The sequence below is a fragment of the Mus caroli genome, unplaced genomic scaffold (assembly GCF_978045245.1).
Source record: "Mus caroli unplaced genomic scaffold, Mus_caroli_1 scaffold_12, whole genome shotgun sequence".
Lineage (NCBI taxonomy): Eukaryota > Metazoa > Chordata > Mammalia > Rodentia > Muridae > Mus > Mus caroli.
This window is the reverse complement of record NW_028227267.1, coordinates 58,474,742-58,497,797: the sequence shown is the minus strand read 5'-3', so window position 1 is coordinate 58,497,797 and position 23,056 is coordinate 58,474,742. Positions and strand designations below refer to the sequence as shown.

Genomic DNA, 23,056 nt, shown 5'->3' with positions numbered 1-23,056 from the left:
TGTGACTCGGTGACCCATGCACTTGATGGTTTTTCATTATGGCAAACGTCCCAAAGTCCCCGGACAGCAGTTCACACAATCACTTTCCCACAATGGTTGTGTTTGTCAGACACAAAGTCACAGGGCAGCAAGTGTCTGCGGGATGTGAAAGTACCTCGGTTCTCAGCGTAGTGACTTAGGGTCGGATCGGAGAGGTCGGGGCAGCGGCAAGAAGAGACAAGACAGAATAGGCAAGAGGCAAGTTTCTGTTTCTGCTTCACTGGATTTTATTTTCGATGCTTCAAATCTTTCCAGTTTTTTTGTTTTTTGCCCCGAAAAAGGCATCAATACTTTTCATTCCACTTTTGTCAACTTTAGCCAAAGCCTTCTGAGCTGCAGTCATTTTGCTATTCTTCTGTTAATAAAAATAAAGAGAGACTTGCAATATTTGTAAATCGTCATACATGCAAATCACAAAAGCCTGAGTCTGGGTCCAATGAGCACTTGAGTGGCAGAGCGCAGACAACCCTGCTGCCCACTCAGGATCCAGATGTGATAGTGGGGTGCAGAGGAAAGCATACCCAACTCTGGGGAGCTGCAGGCTCCACAGATGGTTCCCTCTGGGAATCATTTTGAGGGTGCATTAAACGCAACCATACAGACACGGCAGCAATGGTGGCACACCACCTGTGTCAGTCATCCAGTGATGAATAATTCACAATGGCTTTGTGAATCAGTCTGTGAATTCACAGAATGCTGGGAGAAAGAGCTATTTAGGCAAAACTTAAATTGGAATTTCTTCTGTTATAAAAGCCCAAGGAATAAAATTGAACAAAACAAAACAAAAGAACACAACAACAACAAAAATGATATAAGGACTATGCATTGTTAAAATCTAAATGGGAGTTAATGTTTCTTAGGATGGGCGAGCAAGAAGAAAAAATGGGGAAACTGTACAGAAATGCAAACTATATACCTACACTCAGGAAAAAAAATAATTACAACTGTTAAAAAAAAAAACAAAACAAGCAAAATGGCTAAACCTATGCTGGAAATTTTCTTGTACCCTGAATGTGTCATGAAAAGGGTTACTAGCCTTTATCTGGAATAAATTCTCACAGACAAACAGAAAAGCATTGCTTTCACAACACAGAGACAAGCAAGGGTCACAACTGACAGTTTGTACAAATGCAAAGAGACAATGGGCAACCTGGAAAAACAGACCTTTCTTGTTAAGGAAATGTCTCACCTGACAAACAAAAATTTCAAAAATAAAAGTAGCATTCAGGGCAGGCACGGATGCAGGAAGGACACTTGCTGGCAGCAACTGGGAGTTAGTTTCCTTGCCTTTCTGGAAAGTATTTTAGCTGTCTATTTCAATTGCCTGAAACTCTGAACTCTGAGTCTTTTTCACCGTGGGTAGTAAAGTGGTCAGAGCAGATAAACAAACCTTGGTCACTAACCGGAATGTCCGAATACAGGAAGTGATAACATTACAGGACTGTGTGCCATGCCCCACCCCCACGCAGTGAGGGAGGGTTAGTGGTACACACTTAATGCTAAATGAAAGGGCAGAGCAAGACCTAGGTTACAAATGCATCACGTGACTCATGATTCGCGTAACAAAACCCAGCAAGAAAAGTGACTCAGCAGACACTGCAGGAGAATGCTGAATGGTGGGACTGGGAGGTTTTGTATTTACTCTAATTTCTGAGGATCTTCTTGGCAGGAGTATTGAAAAAATATCTCCTGGGGTAAGTAGCTTCCCTCTCATCCACTGTTCTATGAACACAGGGTAAAATTCAGGCCCATTCTGTCTGACCAGGGCTTTCTTAGATTGGCAAAATCTAACATGTTCACTATTGTGAACAATTCTCAATGAATTATGCTGTTAGAAATGCAAGTTAATCACTTTTCCTGGTCAGACGTTTAAGTGCAGTCAACAGTGCAGCCATACTTGGGGACACACTGCCACTGGAGTTGCCAGCATGCCACCACACCTGGACACACATACCTTGCTGGTCTTCAAGTCTTTAGTGTTAAACTTAGTGTAATCTTCTTTCGCTTCTACAGGCTCATCTGATAACTTTAGTTTCTGCAATGTTAGAACATTGAAGCGTATCAGACCCTATCCTCTCACCATCCTTTCAAACAAACATATCCCTGGGACCCATACTTTACAAACTCCTTCACAGTTGACAAGCACCGTAAGAACTAAGCCACATGTCTCTTCCAAGATGCAGCCTTGGTGATGACTGGCCACACTTGAGTAGGTACTCGACATGGCTCCAGCAGCTCTTCAATGATATAAACCCACTTTGTATGTATCAAGCACGGTGGGCTTCTGAGCACTTACAGACTGAGTGGGTATAGTTGAGGGGGCCAAATAAAAGGCACAGAAGTTGGAGACAAAAGGCCCCATAGGGGCTCTGTGCCAAGCGTAACCCACTCTCTCCAGCCCTGGCCCATTCTGATGGCCACTACTGAACATGGGCAGCGTTATTCTGTCACCAGCTTTGCACAGTTTCCTGCCTTGCTTTCTCCTTTCCATTCGGCTGCTTCCCCATTCATCCACACAGAAACCATACACAGCAGCATTGCAGGACAGGGAACCTAAACAAACTCCCAAGTGAAAACACAGGATGTGGAGTTAGATCTCAAGTAAAAGCCAAAAGCAGAAAGAAACCTAACCAAAGGACATTTACTTCTTCACTCATGTGCACGTGCAGGCTTGTGCATGCCACAGCACACATGGGAAAGACCAAGGACAACTTGAGGACCTTGGCTCTCTGCTTTTATTACATAGATCCCAAAGATCAAACTCAGGGCTGGCAGCAAGCGTCCTTATTCCCTGAGCCCTCTTGCTGCCCTGCCTCATCTCTCTTTTTAAAGTGACATTTACATACATATGTACATACGTATGTATGTGTGTGTGTCTATGTGTGTGTTAATCTCAGTCTTCATACACACATCCTGTCCATTAGACCCAGTGCAGTAAACCTTCATATATTCTCACCATTCACAAGGTCCTTTTGTACCTATGCATATGAGACTTCTGTGACCAGTTGGGCTGTGCCCTTAACATCAGGTGACCACAGTGTAGAAAGGAGGTCCCACCACAGTCTACAGGGAAACAGCACAGCAGGGTGGATGGGCCTTGTTGCTGTGTAGAGGGGCAGACTGCATGGTAGTCATGACTTGGATTTACACAGACCTTTAGCTCTTCCGGAAATCCAGATACATACACAGCAGCAGAGGTGCCTTGAGAGTGCAGACCCGACCCACTCTCTCCTTCACAGCCTCCATGACACAAGATAAAGACACACGGAATTGCTGAGATTGGGGCTTGCCATAAGAAACAGAAAGAGGGGTTTTCTTGGCTACAGAGTAATCTCTAGCAAAAGGATTGCCAAAAGCAAAGGTAGTCTTACTGTGCAATACTGACCTACCAGCTGCATGCCAGGTACGGAGGCACATGCCTGCAGTCCTGGCACTTTGGAGGCTGAGGCAAGTGGACTGCCATGAGTTCAAGGTCAACCTAGACTACCGAGTGAGCTTCAGTCCAGCTTCAACTATTGAATCAGACTGTCTCAAAAGATAAAAGAATACAGCTTCCCTCCAGGTATGGTACAGAGGTATACACGAACCACAAAGGCCTTCATCCAAAAGAGCTTGGGTACCTCACCAGTTGCTACCCAGCTGACAGCTGGCAATATTAAAATTGAACATGAAGTCATGAAGGTGTTTGTGTCCCTTCTCTATGGCAAGTCTTTATTTTTCAGTGACTCAGGGTGGGTGTCCAGGTGCTCAGAGACCTTGCAGAGACTAAGAACATGTCAGAGATGACTCTAGATTAGGACTGTCCTTCACCTTAAGCAAAGAAACTTCTCTTTAAAGTAATCGAGGTTAATGTAGACTCATGGTGCCGAATCAAGGTTCTGAGTGCTCAGCCTTCTGTGGGACATCCACATTCCTGTAAAGCTCAGAGAACATCACTGAAAAGGAGGCAAAAAGATGAAAGAGCTAGACCACTGTAAGGCCATGAACCTGTCTTACATGCAGGGTATGACTGTCACTCATGAACTCATAACAGCTCCATATGCTTACAGAGGGAATGGAACACGACATAGGCAGTAAACATTAAGTCATAGATAAGAGTAGGACTTGTAGGTCTCAGTCCCACCTAGGCCAACTAATGGCAGATGGGGACTTTGAGGAAAGAATAAGTTGTCATTGCTTGATGTAGCAACTGGTGAGCTACCCAGGTTCCAGGAAACCATGCCCACAAGGTTGGGAAGTGCAGGTGGGGGAAGGAAATAGTTAAACCTGGTAAGCTACAAAGCAATATCAAAACCAAAATAAAAAGATGTGAGAGTGGTGTGGGGACTTGTGGTAGTGGGGGAGGCTGAGAGGGTGTAGGAGTGCCAGCAGAATATATTATATACATGCATGTTAATGATATACATGCGAATTAATTTAAAAACATATCACAGAGGGATGGCAGTAAAAAGCATTTGACATGCCTTGCTTCACTGGAAAGTCCAACATAGAAATCTACTGCTCATTGCTGATACACTTATATGCTGTACTAAGGATCTGTCATACGGATGTTCAACATGCAGTAAGAGAAAAGGAGCTTCAAAGGCTCACATCCACAGGAAAGCCAGTGAAAGTATCTACTAAAGGAGAACAGGAAAAGAAGAGGAAGGGGTGGGAGGGGAGAAAAGTAAAGGGGGTGGGTAGCAGATGGAGGGGAGAGGAGGGAGGGGAAGGGAGGGAGGGAGCAGAGAGGAGGGACTATCTTTCGCACCTGACTAGCTTTGAACTAGTCAGATTAACTCATCTTGAATTAATTCTGGAATAATTCATCTAGATACACTGGGAAATAAAGGAATGCAGTATTTCCATTATTCTGGTATTTAAAAGTCTGAGTCATTATGGACTGCGCAGTTGCTGCTGGAGAATTGAACAAGTGGATCAGAAAGACACAGAGAACAAAGAACTTGACTAACAGGTGTGTTCCAGGGAGAGAAGGAGGCAGTGGTCCCTTAACCAATGCTCTCTGGTCTTCGGCTCTTATGGTTCAGATGTTAAGTTCCATACAACACTTTATAACTACATGCACAGACTCCTGAAAACAAAGCACTCATATCTTATAAAAACCTGCCAATTCTTAGACACAAATAGGAAAGTCAGAAGTCAGAGACAGCCTGTGTTGTTTAATGGTTTGTTTGTTTGTTTTTGTTTCTTTGGAGGGGTGGGGCTGGGGGTGGTCCAGACAGGGATTCTCTCTTTAGTCCTGGCTGTCCTCCAACTTGCTCAGTAGACCAAGCTGGCCTGGAACTCACAGAGATCTGCCTGCCTCTGCCTCCTTAGTGCTAGGATTAAAGGCATGAGCTACCTACCATCATGCCTACCCATGTTAAAGTATAGTGTATCGTCAAGTACAGTGTGTCCTTTGAACACTGGAGGACACACGGAGTAGATGGCAACAACCTAGAGACTGAGGCTCAGAAGCATAAGATGCTGAGATCTAAACATTTTGGCAAACTAAGGCCCACCACCAAATCCAGCCAGCCCTGGTCTTATGAAAGAAATGTTCTTGCAGCACAGCCTTGCTGTGTGCCACAGGGGCTGTGCTCCCACTAAGCACCAAAGCCAGGCAATCTTACCACTCACTGTCTGCTTCAGTCTCACCACTGTCTAAAGCAGCGGATCTCAACCTGTGGACCCAGACCCCTTTGGGGGTTGACCAACCCTTTCCCAAGGGTTGCCTGGGACCATCAGAAGCACATGACATTGCATTACAATTTATAATAGTAGCACAATTACAGTTATGAAGCAGTAGTAAAAATAATTTGATGGTTGGGGGCACCACATGAGGAACTGTAAAAGGGTCATAGCGTTAGGAAGTTTGATAGCCACTGCCCTAGACTAACACTGATGACTTCCGCCTTCCCAGTAAATGCTTCTAAGCTGCCACCACCCTAGCCCAGCAACCAGGACATGAAAAGGTACTGAGCATGCTGGCCAGCCTGAAGGCAGAACAATGAATACTAGGGAGAGTTAACCACAGCATGCCATCCTCAAGGTACCCACTGCTGCTGTTTCAGACACTCAAGGGTGTGTGCCTATTCCCATCTTGGAGGGCTCACAAGGGATCTAAGATGTGGCCAGCTGTGAGGCAGGCTACAGTTGTGACACCTGGCTTCTCTACTTGGATCAGGGAAATTAACACAAGCTGTGGGAGGAGTCAGGGTAGCAAATCTGAAAAAGAAAGGTGTCCCCAAAAGGCCAGGGAGATAAATGCTTGCCATGCCAATAAAAGAACTAGAGTTCTCCAGACCCCTCATAACAAAGTGGATACAGTGACGAATGCTTGTAGTCCTAGCACTGGGGAGACAGAGACAGGCAGATCCCTTGGGTTTTGAGGGCCAGCCTGGTTGACTTGGTGAGCTCCAGGCCAATAAGACACAAACAACCAAGTAGGAAAACAAGGAGGATGGTGCTTCCTGGAGGACTGCCCCACCCACCCCCACCTTCGCATGCACCTGTGTACATGTGCAAAATCACCTTCGTGCTCTCTGAACACAATAACAGATGACAATCATGCACAATTCTCATTTTAAACTCAGTGAAGAGCCTGGGTCTTCCTTTCCTCAAAGGATTCTTTATGTTAGAAAAATCATGCTCTGTGACCCTTTGTGCCAAAGACAATTACATTTGGCAAAGTGACTTTCATGTAGAGTCAATGCAAGAAGATTTTAGCCAGAAGGGCTAAAAGACACTACTAAGACCTAGGAGGCTGAGACAAAAGGACTAAGATCAAGGCCAGTCTGAGTCACATGGTGAGATGTTACTTCAAGGAGAAAATAATAATAATAATAAATAATTATATCTTTAATACATTTTTCTTATTTTTATTTATGTATATGTGCATGTATGCAAAGGGGTGTGCCAAGAAGTTCATCAAATCATCTTGAGTTGAAGTTATAGCAGTTGGAAGCCACCTATCATGGGTGCTGGGAACTGAACTCTGGTTCTCTGCATAAGGAACAGCACCTCAGCTCTCTAGCCTTGACCTATGTATGTTAATGGAGGCACCTTGCTAAAAACAATTTGTTTTCACCAGCCAGGAAAAATGGACAAATGAAGACAGTCATACAATGCAGAGTTCAAGTGATGCCATGTCATGTAAGATAGACTCTGCATACTTTAAAGTAGATAGAAAAGGCTGAAGTAATGGGCAAATATATTTTTCTAAATCACTAGAGATATTGTAGTCCCAGTTTCTTACCTTTGATGGAGGGTTTGGCAATGAAGATGGAGGTTCTGGAAGCCTAAGGAAGTTAAAAATAAGAATCATGGTCATGGCTTCTCATAGACAACAGAGAAGCTGGGCCAAGGTGTAAGGGGTCTTATCTGGTAGAGAGTTCTGACTTCCACACACTGTCCTGCTCGCCCCAGTGAAGAAGGCAATTTCATTGAATGAATGGATGGAGATGTCTAAGGGGAGACAGACACAGTGGAAAGCCATCTGTTGAAGGGAGTTGCCTTGCTTTTGCCTCCATGATTGCATATGGTGGAGGGGCATTGCTTCCTTCATAAAAGACAATGCAGTATTTATTTAAAAGTGGAAAGTATTTAACTGTTGGGAAAGCCACACGAACGGTATATTTTCTCTACCAAAGAAGAGTTTACTTTGCATTGTCTTTCACCCAAAATATTTAACTCAAATTTCAGTGGAAAGAAAATATCAATGCAAGTAACAGAAGGGAAACTAAGGCCTCTATCAAGCCGTGGGCATCCAGGGAAACATCAAGCAGAAAGACAGTCAGTAAGAGCGAGCTTTCCAGACCTGTAACTAGTACAGAAACTAGCTTCCCCTGTAATTTTTTGAAGTAGGCGTGCTGGATAGTTTTTATTGTCAACTTGACACAACCTAGAATCCTCCAGGAAGAGGGAACCTCAACTGAAGAACAGACGGACTGGCCTGTGGGCATCTGTGAGAGACTATCTAGGACGCTGCTCTGCAGGGAATCAAGCACTTAGCACCATAGAGGTGCTGCAGGGAACTGAGCACTGAGCACCGGGGAGGTACTGAAGGGAACCGAGCACTCAGCACCGGGGAAGTACTTGGTGAAGATCTTGGAACTGTAAACAAGATATACTATACAACTTTCATATGCAATTTTTAAAACTACCATCTGCCTTTCACTTCCCATTCTCTTAAAATGACCACAAAGAACCAATTAGCTGTCATAGGGATAAAATTGTAATACATGACTTTTTTCTAAAACTGCACAAAATAATAAATTTAAGGTTAAACTTAAGTTGCTACAATTAGTTTCTAGCAAACCAAATCATTCTACTTAATATCCATTAAAAACAATTTCCAGTCCACCCAGTATGAGACAGCCCATGGACCACAGCTCATCACAACCTGCCATGCCACGCCACAGAGAACCCTCCCGTCAGAAAGAAGCCCAGAGGAGCTTGTGAATTAGGGCTGGAGACGGATGATACTTACTTCAAGAACTTGGATAAATCATCACTCAGTTCTTTAGGGATGTAATCAGAGATCAGACCATGGGCATAGCGAACATAATCTTCTGAAAGAAACAGGAGAGGGAATGAAAGAAAAATTAGTAATAATTATAGTGGCTTGAGTCAAAATGATTCAAATTCTTGCTCTAGGTGGCTTTGGAAATTCACTTAAACTTTAGTTTCAGTACCTGCACTGGTGAACCAGGGGTACTAAGACTTGCCCGTTGGTGAGTCAGACATACAGTGGATGAGAGGCAATGTGGGATGCTGCCACAGATGTGACTGCACAGTGGATGGCCTAAATAACACTGCAAACGTGAAACACACCCAGGCCAGCTTTCTTAGTCGGAGTCCCAAATGTAAGCAAAATCGTTAGCCACCTGAAGCTGCATGAACTATCTGCATCTCTTTTTAATGGTTAGTTTTTCACAAACTTGCTTTAATAAAGAAGAAAGCTAAATACTGCACAGAATGAGCATGCTCCCTTCAAAGAAATAAAGCTTGTAAGTAGAATCACTTATACGATTTATATCTTCTAGGCATTTGCTTTTATAAGAATTCAAACATTTACACACACCCACACCCACATACACGCTCTCCTACAGCAACAGAACAGGAAGAACAATGGACTCAGCAGAATGTAGAATCATTAACAATTCTAGTGTTCAGAAGCAAACAAACTACAGCTCTGACATCAATGCAACACAGCTAAGGAGAGTGCTTCTACATGCCAATCACAGCTCAGCATGTAAGCAACACAGGAGGAATGCTGTGTGCAACCAAGGATGGGAAAAGCCCACAGGCACATGAGTACAAAGCTGTGTCCAGGTTTATTCCTGCCTTCCTGGTAAGGGAGCCATGTTCGTCAGTATTACTTTAGAATCCACAGTCTGGTCTTTAATCAGTTGATACAAAACTGAAACTTTTCATCAGACTCCCCTTAAAATGTGCTGTGATTCTGGGTAGGCAGTATTCAGTGGAAACACTAAGTGTCAAACTACTGTACGAAAGCCACAACACGGCTCACTTGCTGCTTCTAACACTGCTGGTAGGCTGGAGTCTGCGGTGTCCCATAGGCTCTCATGTTCTGCACACTTGTTTCTAGAGTAGGTGGTATTGATCTGGAGGCTGTGGAGCCCATGGAAGGTGGGGCAGACATCAGTCAGTAGAGGAAGGCATTGATTCAGGCTTCATTCTGATTTCTGTCTGCTATCGTGTGGCACAAGTTCCTGCCATTATGGACGGATCCACTTGATAGGAATGGGGCAAAGTGGATACCACAGCTTCATGGTGGAAGAGTAGGAGCAGGCCAGCCAGAGCCTCTGCTGCCAGCACTGCACTCAGAGCAAGACTTATCATCGAAGAGAAGTCACCTGCCTTTCTGGGACTGCCGTTTTCCACCTTTTAAAATTAGATCTATCGAAATAATTTCTAACCCCCTCTTCCTACGTAAAAAATACAATTTACTAATTGATTGACTGCTTTGCTCTATCCACCCAGCAACCAGTTTGACACTGGCTACTGATGTAGTGAGTCCAGCAAGCATGCTGCCCACCCCTCTCAGCAATAGCTATGGCTACAAGCAAGGTGCTAGAAACCAGATGCAAAGCCCTACCTAAATGACAACCTCATGCAAGCGCTGTTCCTTGTGCTGTTTTGTATATTGTGTATTGGTTTTTCATTTCCCACAGTGCCTGGGGACTCCTCTCAGGGCCTTGTGTGTTGAGAACACTTGATTTGTGAGCTACATCCCTAGCCCATGTGCTCATTTTGTTTATGGCTGAAGTGAGAAATTGGGAGTTGTAACTCAGAACAAGTAAACACTGATTTGGATTTAAGGTCAAAAGCATTTCTGTCCCACCACTGAAGACTGTGAACTGCACTGCATAGCTGCTTTTCTTTAACTACACACAGAGAGATAAAGGGTTCCTATATTAGAAAAAGCAAACTAATGCACCTTAATAATCTGTAAGAAAAGATCTTCTAATGAGCTTTGGTCTTAAAATAAAAAGCAGGAGGAGGGCTGAGGATGCAGGGCTTTGGTGGAGTCTGCGCAACATGCATGAGACTCTAGGTTCAGTTCAGATGGATATAGCAAAGGAAGGAAGGGAAGGAAGGAAGGAAAGATAGAAATAGAAACCCAGAAGGAACATTTGCCAAGTGAGTTCATTTTCACTTCTACAACACAATGAACCCTCCCAGGAGAACTGAGATGCTGGGATGGAAAGAGCCACCTTCCACTGGGCTCCTGAGGCACGTTGACCTTCAGGCCAAAGGTCAAAGGCCACACAGTCTATCCAAGAGCCTGTCAGCAGTCCTGTGGTTTCACTGTTTGCTAGCTAGGAATTTGGCACAGCCCTGCCTCTTACGACATGCCTGGTACACCTGTCACGTTATAAACACTTTGAAAGGGTGAGCAAGAGTGTTCAGACACTGTCACCATTAGTATAAAACACTATTCATCAAACAAATGATTCAAGAATTTGTTCACTATTAGGCCACGAGTAGTGACCTGAGGCTGGAAACAGTCAGTGTCTGAGATCAGAGAACACCTGCCCACATCTGTAGCACATGGGAAAACAGGAAGCTCCTGAAACCCTCAGAGGCAGACGGAGGTTAACTTGGCGGCGGCAACCTGTTGCTTACCTTCCTCGTCCTTGGCCTGAACACCAGAGAAATATGCAGATGACTGAACCCGGGCTCCAACGTTGACATTATTAGCTTTTAATGCTACCACAGTTTGGTTGACCTAGGAGGTAAACAGAGGGATGGACTTTCAACTTAACTTTAGAATGCTCTGGCTTTTCAGATGGCTTTAGTCTACCTGATATCCAGGAAATATTTAAGCACCTAGAATTATCTTTGTCAGCTATCATAGTTTAAATAAGAACGACCCAATAGACTTATATATTTGAACACTTAGACATCAAGGAGTGAAACTCTTAGAAAGAATTAGAAAGATTAGGAGGCACGGTCTTGTTGGAGTAGGTATGGTCCTGCTGGAGGAGGTAAGGTTTCAAAAGGCCATGTGGGGCCCAGGCTCCGCTTCCCTCTGTCTATGATCAGGATGTGGCTCTCGGCTACAGCTCCAGTGCCATGCTCAGCACCATGATGATAATGGACTAAACCTCTGAAACTGTCAGCCAGCCCCACTTAAATAAATTCTTTTATAAGAGTTGCCTTGGTCGTGGTGCCTCTTCACAGCGTGAGAACAGAGACTAAGACACCAGCTGTCAGAAGATGAGATGGCTGCACAGTTAATGAAGGGAGCCGAGTGCTCAAGATCTCAACACAAAGTCTTTCTGAGACCCACACAACCTGGAGGGGTCACTGTGAGAACGGAGAGAAACGACTCTAGAATTAACTTGCCCCACCCCAGTTATGTGAGCAACATCTAACAAGAGCTCCTGACACTCAGGGGCAGGCCCATGCAATCAAAGAAAACCGGGTTCTGCTCAACCTTGGCTCTCTATAGGCATTTTTTTTTCTGCATGTTCAAAATGGTCCCAGACTTGGTCTTCTTGTTAGTTTGCGAGGCTACACACCTTTTTCTCCAGCCACTTCAATGTCTTCTCTGAGCTGTACTTATAGTACTTCTTGCTGTTCACTTCTGCATTGAATTGAAAGAGAAAACTAAGAACCTTAGTGCAATGCATTAAACTAACACAAGCCACAAACACCATGCAAAAGACGTACACAAGTCAGTAACTTAAAGACATCTCACAGCGGTGTGTATTATTCAAAAACTCAAGCTATAAACCTGAGAACATGCTTGAGATAGCTTTTTAAAAAAAGTCCCAAGCAGAGCTGGCTGCCTCGGAAATCAGCCACCACAGAGCGAGCAGGAGCTAAAGGACTCCTTGACTCACATAAACAACCCAGAAGAAAACAATCTGTACAAGGCAGCCAACTAACATGCTAAGCAATCTTATTTTTTATGAACAACCCACTTCAATATTCTCAATAAAACACATCCTCTTTCAATAAGAATGGAAATTTCAAGGTTTGGGGTGGGAATCAAAGTAAGACAGGCAGCTGGGAAGTTCACTGAATATATTCAAAGGGGGGAAAATCTTAGTATCTACCGAGTGCTTCCCGGGTGGGATCAGTGATGCTGAAAAGCACGACATATCTGCTTCTTGATGTATTACCAACATAAACAGGGGGATTTAGAGTCATGGTGACCTCAGTGTGGTCCTTGACAGGGATGACAATTCCACCTCTTATAAATGATACTTCCTTTCTTCACAATGCACCTGGCTTTATACTCTGACCAGGACCTCCCGTGTGACACATTTTACTTTGAGGCTCTCTTCCTCCCACCAGGCCTTCTCTACAGCCATGCAGGAGTCATGTTTATGACTACTGGAAAGCCTACGGCCAGCGCAGACCCCTGGGAGCCACACAGAATGAGCTCTGCTCTCCTGCTCTGGGCCTTAGGAAATGGAAACTGCTTTTCTAAGGTAGTTCATTGAAGTCTATTAAATGACCCTGAGACTCATGTCATTCATCTCCTCCCCAGTGCAGTGTGTGGTTGAAGACACAAAGGACCAGATGAAGCAGGACAGGAAGGGTCACCTGCCCTACACAGCATCTCTGAGGATGTTACTGGAAACACAGCAAGGAAGGGCATTCTACCAGTCTAAGAACTCTTGCTCCTCTAGGGCTAGGGCTACCTGGCCACATGGCCCAAGGAAGGCTTTTAGCCTGGACTATACTCCTTGGAGGCCATCTCTCACCCTGTACACAAGTCAGACACTGAACACCCAGCCACCCAACGAAGGCATACAGTTTAGTGACTTGTTAGAAGCTCCACTCACACCCTAAGAGATGTTCCAGACCCCCCCACCCCCCACCGTGCTCAAGTCTCTCGTGAAAGACTCACCTGTGCTGTTTACTTCTTTTGTTCTGACCTCCAATATCCTAGAAGAACCCCCACTTCCTGAGCCCCTTAAGCTAGGCTCCCATACACATCTTGGGTAGAGTCAGACTGGGCTGCCCGTCTGGGTTTATGTTATCCAAATCACATCATCACCTTGGAACCATGACTCTCAGAACCTCCGTCCTCCAATATAAAGAAGGTGGGGATTCCCGAAGGCACTGCTGTGAGCGCAATGGGAGATAGCACACACAACTCACAGTACAGTGCCTGCCTCAAACTAAATAGAAAAACAAAAGAGACAATGGCATTTCTAAACAGCAGCAGTAGGGACTGGCAAGCTCCTTACATATACTTCTCCCGAGACCGGCAATGCAGGGTATCTGATACATGACCCCCCAAGGGTGGAGGAAAGCCACAGGTTGAGAACCACAGTGCTAGAGCTTCATAGAAATGGGTCCTGTAGAGTGTGCTCAACGGTTTCTGAGACATCTCTCCAGAATTAGAATTCTAGCTGCTGTCTGCAGCAGCTCCTTCCTTAGCATGGTGGTGTGGTCCTGGCTAGGAGGACTACATTTGCTGACCCAAGAGAAAGAGCCATGGATTTGTTCTATTTGGGCTATTTTGGGATGGTTGCTATTCAAAACAAAACAACAGAGAGGCCACACTCTCACTCAAAATTTGGCACTGACACACTTTAATAAGCCTAGAAAAAAAAAGAATTAGGAGTAGAACTACTGAGTCACACAGAACTGTCAAGTGGTTATAACTGTGTCCTAAAAAAGTATTTACTAGATGAAATACAAGATACACTTTCTTGTACTGGTGGTTCTGTGTCATAAGAAATACTGGAGTTCTTCAGGATCTTACAGATTATTGTCCTTTTTTCTTCTAGAAGTTAAATCATTTTCACGTTTGCATTTAATTCAACAAGCCACTTTGAGTTTCCTTTTCTACCAATGTCCATTATTTTCACGTGGATATATGGTTCAAAAGCCCCTCTCCCATTGAACCTCACAACACACACACACACACACACACACACACACACACACACACACACACACACAAACAAAGCTGTTATCTGTAAGTGATCTTGCATCCCAACACCTTGCTTACTCTAAGTCCTACTGTTTTGTGGGTCCCTTTGGGTTTGTACACACACAACACTATCTACAAAGAAAGGCATTTCCACGGGGACTCTTCAATCGCCCGCCTTCCCTCTTCCTCATATTCCTACCGAACCTTCTGAGACTTCTGCCAAGATGAAATCTTTATCCAAACTGGTCTAAAGGAGAACGTGTTCAGTCTTTACCAGGATGCTATAAGGAGTCTGCTGCAGACATCTTTACCAGAGTGAGACAGCTCACGTCAAATGTATCTCATGACTGCATTTGCCAACTGCCTTTTCTGTATTCACTCACGATCGTACTTTTTCTTTTATAATATACAAATCTGTGAATTATCCAAACTTTCTAATGGCCAACAAACTTTGTATTATATTTAATTATCTTTAATATTCTGTTAGGCTTTGTGGTGGCCAAAGATATTAGCCTAATTTTCTTTTTATAACAACTTTGATTTTGGTATTGGGGCCATTTCTGATCTCATTAAATTTTAGTTTCACAGATTTTATTCCTCATCTATTGCTGAAAATGTCTGAGTAAATCGTCTTGTTCTAAGTATTATTTCTTCTAAAGTAAAATACAATGTACTATAAAACCGACTAGTCTATTTAGAAGGTTTTTTTTTTTTTTTTTTAAGATTTATTTATTTATTATATGTAAGTACACTGTAGCTGTCTTCAGACACTCCAGAAGAGGGCGCCAGATCTCGTTACGGATGGTTGTGAGCCACCATGTGGTTGCTGGGATTTGAACTCTGGACCTTCGGAAGAGCAGTCGGGTGCTCTTACCCACTGAGCCATCTCACCAGCCCTAGAAGGTTTTTATATCATAAATTTTAAGGGTAAATTCCTGTGATAAGCTATCCAATCCCAAGACATTGGTCTTCACCACATATACACATGAACAATAGCAAATGCTTAAACTGATTAAATTCATTAGGTATACATGTATGTCCATATATATATATATATATATATATATAAAGATGTATGAATTTGAGAGGGAATAGGGGACACAGAAGTAGGAGGAAAGTGTTGGGTGGAAATGATGTAAATACAGTACTCATATATGAAAAAATCTAAAAAAACCAAAAAAACAAAAAACAAAACAATCAAACAAACAAAAAAGACGGGCTGGAGAGATGGCTCAGTGGTTAAGAGAACTGACTAGTCTTCCAGAAGCCCTGAGTTCAAATCCCAGCAACCACATGGTGGCTCACAACCATCTGTAATGAGATCTGATGCCCTCTTCTGAAGATGGCTACAGTGTATTTACATATAGTAAATAAATAAATCTTGAAAAAAACCCAACAACACATGCATGCACATCCCAAACTTAATACTTGTGAATCACTGAGCTAGACAATATTTGCATATGGTAAAAAGGTTTAGACTGGTCTGAAACATCTGGAAAGATTGAGTTTACATGATAAAGATGAAAAAAGTAATTTTACGATTAAGTAACACATTCAGTAGTTGGATAATCAGTGTGCAAACTTGAATTCCCCCAATGATTTACTGAACAAATTGCCTAGAGCACATTTTCATTTCTATTTTCTAAAGGTTTCTCATAACCAAGAAACTCTCAGGCCCCTTTCCCCTGCCTCCTGGGTTAGAATCTTGGCAATTGCATGGTCAATTTCCAGTATCTGCCTGTTAATTACACGCCCAGCATAGAGCAGCTCAGGCTCATTTTTATAAAAAAGTGTCTCAGTCAAGGCTGAGTTCATGACCCTATTAGTCCTTCCCTGTGTCTTCTCTAAAAATTGTGAGCCGCTTTGCCCAGAAACATGTCTGAGACCTCAAGTCAGTAATTAGAGCGTCCCCAGTGACAGTGTGGTCAGGGCACAGGCCACTTTTAAAGGGACTGTGGCTGAGCTCATCCACAGGGAGGCAGCAACATAGAAGATTCTTACATCCTGACTGGACTCAAGCTAATATTTAACACCACAGACACTGTAACCTGCATCTAGGGCTATATAGGTGGGGAATCTGAGTAAATAAATACCAGAGACGAGAACCAAACACTAATTTATAATAGAGGACTCCAAACTTCCAAACTTAAGTAAGCAGCCAGTGCTTAACACAATTACTGAGGATAATCTGGAAGATACACATACAATGCCTAAAATCGCTTGAGTGCTCTCTGCAGAGCAGAGAATCTCTCTCTGTCTCCCTGTCTCCCTCCCTCTCTTCCTCTCTCTGGCTCCCGCCTATCACTCTCTTTTGCTACATAAAAGGCAATTATTAGGAAAGGATATACTACCCAAAGATTCTAGTAGAATATCTTGGAGGAGGGCAAGAATCATTATTACTTTAGCATTCAGAATGTTATGTGAAGCTCCATTTATGTCAGCCATGAAAAGAGAGCTGTCCATCCCAAATACAGCATCATGGAGGATCTGTCATGAGATGATTCTGACAATCTTGGTACCATACACCTCTCAGAGCCAAAATGGATCCTAAGTGTGGCCACAGAGGAATTAGCAGACCTCTCAGATGTTAGTGCCTCCCTCGAGCGTATGTTTCTGGGAGTCATCACTTTCTTGGTTCCAGAGGAACTGTCACAGTTCCCAGATCATCTGTAACCCTAAACTGCCAATCAGCATGTTCTGTCTGGTGCTCACCCCTTTTTTTTCCCTTAGCTTTGAAACTATTAGGGTGATTTTAAAGATACTGACACCAAGTTTGTATTGTGTTTCAAATTCATCAAAGCACATTCACAAATGAAAAGAAAACATGATATACTGAAACCGTGGGACCCAATAAAAGCAGCTAAGGGAAGCTTATAGCTAAAAATGCCTCCATTACAACCACTTAACAAACAAACAACCCCACCCAGACCTCAAATATATAACTTAACGGAGTACCTCATGTTTTTAAAAAGAACAAGCCAAAATTAAAATCAGAGACAGAAAGGAAGAATAAAGACCAGGGCAGAAATTAGTTAAATACAACTAAAAGAGCTATATAAAGGATCAAGGAAATAAAAATTGACCTGAAAAGATAAGATCGACAGAGACTTAGCCAAACTAATTAAAAGAAAAAGAAAGAAGACCCAAAGCAATAAAATTGGAGGAGAAAAGAGACATGACAATATGCACCAAGGAAATTCAAAAGATGGTCACTTGGAAAACCTATATTCCAGTATACTGGAAAATCCTAAAGAAATAGATAAAGTTTTAGATCTGTAGGACTTACCAAAATCAAACCAAGACAATATACACAACTTAACAGATCTATAAGTAAAAATTAATTTATAAGCAAAAGACTGCAGCAGTAATAAAATGTCTCTCAACTGAAACCTGACCCAGGCGATCAGTTGCCCAATTCTCATGCAGTGCCAAAGAAGTCGCTTCACTGTTCCTCAAATTATTGCAGAAGACTGAAAGGAGGAACAGGGCCAAAGTCATTTCATAAAGCCAGCACCTGATACCCAAACTGAACAGGGACTACAACAGCAAAAAGAACATTACCAGACAGCAATGAGCGTGGCCCCAACAATTCTCAATAAAACACTTGTGATGCAAATCAACAGCATATTAAAGACATTGTTCTTCATGACCAAATTAGCTTCATTCCACATGCAAGCTTTATTAAACATATGCAAATCAGTAGGTTTAATACCAACATATAGAATAGAAGACTAGAAACCACATGATCATCTCAACAGATGCAGAAAGGGCCTCTGACAAATCCAACATCTTTTTATGAAGAATAAAGAATAATTTAGAGAAGGACTATATTTCAGTACAGCAAAGGTCATGCATGGAAGATGACAGCCAGTATTACACTAAATGGGGTAGCCTCAAAGTATTTCCCCTAAAACTGGGAATGAGGTAAGGTGTCTGCTCTCTCCACTCTTACTCAATACAGTACTTGAAGTCTCAAAGTACATGAGACACTTGAATGGAATTGTTTATGAAGCCCATCACTACACGCAACAACGTGCACATTGCTCATTTCCTACTTTCAGAACACCTGTGACTAGGACCTATAACTATCTCCCAGCCTGCTCCTCTGGTCTATGCTCTGTCTACTGGTGTATGTCTCCTGGGCTAGGCTGAGGCTCAAGCCCAGAGTCATTCTTGACTCTCACCCTCATGCAAACACCACTACATCACCAGATGCAGATTGTCCTACACCAAAACAGCTGGTCCCCTCTAGCTCCACCCCCATGCTCATCTCCCCTGCTCTTCCAAGTCCAAAACTGGCTAACCACCTTAGCTTCTCCAGAATATCCTCCGTCCCTTAACTCTCCCTACTGAAAAGCTCACAGACAGATCTGCATGGCCATAGCCTGATTTCAAAGGCTTGTACACCATACCTTTTTCCTCTGTCACATGCCGAAGTGACTTTTCAAGCTCAGGAAATCTCAGCAGCAAGGTGCAATCTGGAAACGTGTCATCCACCACGACTTGGTCCAAGGGCTGATACTTCCCCTGAAAGGGACATCTGAGTCAGTCAGGTGGCCAACGGCTCAGCCACAGAGCTTTCACACAAAAAGAAGCAGGAAACAAAGGAGCATTCCACAGGAAATCTTTATATTAGAACCCGAGCTCCTCACTCCACTGAGGGAGCCTCTAAACTGTGGCAGGTTCAAGGGTCGAGCCTGAGCTCATCTTGTGAGGAGGGCACTCTAAAGAGCAAGCTAGCTCCTTCGAGGGCACAGTCCCTGTGTGAAAAAGAAAATCCCAGGAAAAAAAGAGAGAAACAGGACAGAAAAGATGGTGGGGACCATCTGAGGATGGTCGAGCTATTCCACATAAAAAAAGAGCCAGCTGAGGCTCAAAGCACAAGTTCCACTGTCACACCTAGAAGGCCTAGAAGGAGCCCAGCCCAGACCCAGAATATACATGTTTCCCTGTCTTCACTCCAGGACTGGATAATAATAATAAAAAAAGTCCCAAAGTGGATCCATTCCTCCGAGAGCCATCAGATGAGGCTTTCAAATTAGACAGAAATAAAGGAAAAGGCAGCTGAGACGTGAGTAAAAAGAAGACGCAGGCAGGCTAAGACAGGCCAGAGAGACAAGCTGTCATAGCCTGGCTGTTAGGAGTGAGCCATGCAGACATTCTCAGGTGCAGTTTCTCTTAACATCACTAATGGCAGGGGAAGGCATATCTGATGAAGACAGTCTGATTAGGGAGCCAGGTTTAGGAGCAGATTCACTGTCTGCCCAGGTCCTACTCTGCGTCTCTGCTTCCGAGACTGAACTCCTAGAGACAGACAGTGTGACTGATCGATTTTCTCTGGTTTTCAAGGTGAATCCTGTCATTTCTTTCACAGTACACGTGATAACTTGCTATATTTTTCCATTAGGCTAGAAGGCCAGAAATGCCTGACTGAAATGCTCTTCCATCTAGCCCAGGCTCCCCAGTGCTGCATTCTTTAGGTTTCTATTTTAAAGTTTTGTTTCCCATGATCAACCAGTATTTTTATACTTCGCTGTTTTAAATAATACTGACATGAATGGCACTATAGTCTCAATAGAAGTTTTATTATTGTTATTATATTTTTATTTTCTTTGCCACATGTCCACAAAAGAGCAAAACAAGAAATATGTTTTAAATATAAAGTTAATAAGAGTTGGTGTGAAAGGCTGTGCTTAAAAAGAACAAGTCAAAGTCAAAAGTGGAAACAGAATTTTAAAAACTAAATTAGACACGACGCCATCTAAATGTAGGGAAGAAACATTAGGCACCCAAGTGTCACACATCCAGGACTTAAGAAGAAAAGGCACAGGGGCTCTGGATGGCATCATTTCTGCTTCACTCTGCATCTGTCACCTTGAATTTAGTAGCTCCCAGAAGGCCAGACTGAGGAGCACTGAAACTGGGTCTTGCTCTTAACAGGAGATGAGGAGGCAGTGCCCTGTGCTAAGCTGAGGTGCACTAAGCTGAGGTGCACGTCTCCCTGTTAGTTTCCCCTAGAGAACATCCGCCTTGTGAACAAGCTGACTCCTCCCTCAGCTTCCTGGCAATAGAATCTGTGGCATCTCTGTGGCTCAGAGGCATGAGTCGTAATAGCCTCACTACCGTGTGTGGATCCCAGTGTACTGACCATCATGGCCGCTCTCAGGCAAGAGCAAAGGGAGGAGCATAAAGTGTACAGATCAAAGCAGGAAGAAGGCTCCAGGTGAGCTTTGTGACTGTCAGTGTTTATAACAAAGTCGGTTAGCCTATAAAATAAAGTTTTAAGAATTCGGTTTAAAGACCAAATACAATGAAGCAGAAGTGTTTCCTCTATAAGGAAATATGAAAGTCCAAGAAATAGATTGTTCTATCTAAGCAGTTCAAGCAATACTCATTAAAGCTGTCAACTCAGAGATTTGAGCTGAAGGAGGGACACTTGAGTGCTCCCAGTTCTCCTTTCAGAGAACTCCAAGCTCAAATCTATATTCATAGTAATTCTAAGAGGCTACCTGCATTCCCATGAGGCTGGCATGATGCTGGTAACCAAAATGATTTTTAGCAAGATGGGGCTCCTTAGCTGGTGTTGAGGCAGGGACACCAAAGCACCCCAGCTTTCACCGTATTCTTACAGTTTTTAAATTGCCAGTTTCACTTAAGATGTCCTTGCTTTGGGGGATGGTGGGAGCTAGAGAGATGGCTCAGAGGTCAAGGACATTTGATGATCTTGCAGAGGATCTGGATTCAGCACCCAGAACCATCTGGGAGCTAACAGTTCCCAGAGCAGTAATGCTCTCTTCTGGCATCCATGGGTACCAGGCACACATACATATAAAAGGTATCTTCTTAAACATGTACATAAACAAACCAAAACCAAAATCAAAACCAACCAACTAAACAAGTAAAAAACCTGATATCCCTGCTCAGGTACTAAAAGCAATGGATTTTATTCAAATCTGGAGCCTGAATGCAGTGTCTTCAGGCTCCATGTGAGGGAAGTGCGCTCACCCAGTTTCTGCTGTTGTACACCTCTGGGCACAGACACCATCATGGAAAGCCTGAGACTGAGCGCTCAGAGAAAGGAGGGCTTTTGCTCTGGGTCCTCACGTCCCAACCACACACACCTAAGCTCCCCATTAGTTAGCATTTACTAGGCAGAACACAGTTTACCTATTTCTCAGACACTCACCCACGGAGGTAAATCTTCCCTTCCTAGCTGAATTCTTAACATTCACAGCTAAGCACTTAGTGCTAGGTTTTCATTGTTATGCATGGCTACCACTGTGGTACAGAGTGGCAAGCTAGGCCACTGAAGTCACAGTAACTTGATCAGACTTGATCACCAGCAAGGTGCTGCTTCTCCGGGGAGGGAAGGGCACTCCGATCCTCACCACTATGTGTGGGGCATCTGTTCTAACGACTGAAGTGCACCTTGAAAAAGAGAAGCAGTGTCTCTGTGCCCCCCTTCAGACACCCCGTATGGGAAGCTCACCTCTTTGCCAGCCTTTAGGAGATAGTGAAGGAGCAGGAACAATGGGTCCATGGGTGTGGCAAAGTGAAGAAGGCCCCCTGCAGGAGAGAAGGAACAAAGAGAGGTGTATGCCTTACAAGGACCGCTTGGTCACCTTACCCATCAGGGTGAGCTGAATGTGGTGAACCCCCACATTCAGAAATGTGACATCTGCCCCCGTGGCAGCACGTGTAGCAGCTTGTGTTTTCCATCAGCAAACTCAGGAAATCATTGGTTTAAATGCTCTCATTTCCTCCAGTTAGATGGCCTTCCTCAGTCTAGACGCACCATGAGCTTTTACTTTAAATGGCTTCAAATCCCAAGGGAAGAGAGTTAAAACGACTTTTCATTTCAACATTGGAATCATTTCCTATAGGTCTCACTGGAGAGAGTAGAAGTGTGGGGGAACACATGTGGGGAGCACGGAGAACCGTGAGCCAGAAAGCTCAGGAGCCAGGTCAAAGAGTAGTCTGCGAGCCAGACTGTCCAGGCTCCATCACTGCTCCCCTCCACTTTCCAGTCTCCATCTGATGCTCTGCAGCTATCAGTCAAGGCGAGCTAAGCATGCCAGAGCAGAAGCCGGAGCTCTCATGTACCACCTGAGTAGGCACAGCTACAACAGAGGGGACAGTGTACTTCCCACCTCCAGAGCTATAGAGACACTACATGCATTTCCAAAAAGAAATTAGGTATATTCTCTATTTAAATTATGCACGTGTGTGTGTGTGTGTGTGTGTGTGCATGCATGTGCACTTGAATACAGACCATAGAGGTCCAAGAGGGCAGCATGAGATCCCTTGTAGGGAGAGGGACCATGAGGTTTTCCCCAACACCCTCTGGTTCCTGGCCATGAAGTAAGTGGTTTTGCCACACAGTGCCACCATGAATTCATAACACAAAACCAACTGGCACAACGAACTGTAGACTAAAACCTCCAAATTGAACCACAGAACTTCTCTTCTGATGAATGGATAGTCTAAAGTATGTGTTTATACAAAGGCAGCCACATTCATTAAAGAAACTTTAGTAAATCTCAAAGCACACATTGCACCTCATACAATAATAGTGGGAGACTTCAACACACCACTTTCACCAATGGACAG

The 23,056-nt window shown here is 43.7% G+C and overlaps 1 protein-coding gene across 3 annotated transcripts in view; it reads right to left on the bottom strand.

Annotated features, from left to right (window-relative positions):
- Positions 1–242: 242 nt before the first annotated feature.
- Rnaseh2b (ribonuclease H2 subunit B) overlaps positions 243–23,056 on the bottom strand; it is a 50,482-nt gene continuing 27,668 nt past the window's right edge. For 2 of the 3 annotated variants that reach the window (XM_085828712.1, XM_029469329.2), the window contains 8 exons: positions 21,936–22,012; positions 18,859–18,973; positions 12,072–12,136; positions 11,173–11,275; positions 8,510–8,591; positions 7,277–7,319; positions 1,994–2,074; positions 243–394 (listed from right to left, as the gene is read on the bottom strand). In XM_085828712.1, the coding sequence (XP_085684838.1) occupies positions 281–394; positions 1,994–2,074; positions 7,277–7,319; positions 8,510–8,591; positions 11,173–11,275; positions 12,072–12,136; positions 18,859–18,973; positions 21,936–22,012 (680 nt within the window). In that variant the 3' untranslated portion in view covers positions 243–280. The remainder of the gene's footprint in view (positions 395–1,993; positions 2,075–7,276; positions 7,320–8,509; positions 8,592–11,172; positions 11,276–12,071; positions 12,137–18,858; positions 18,974–21,935; positions 22,013–23,056) is intronic. The other variant, XM_085828713.1, reaches the window with a different exon arrangement.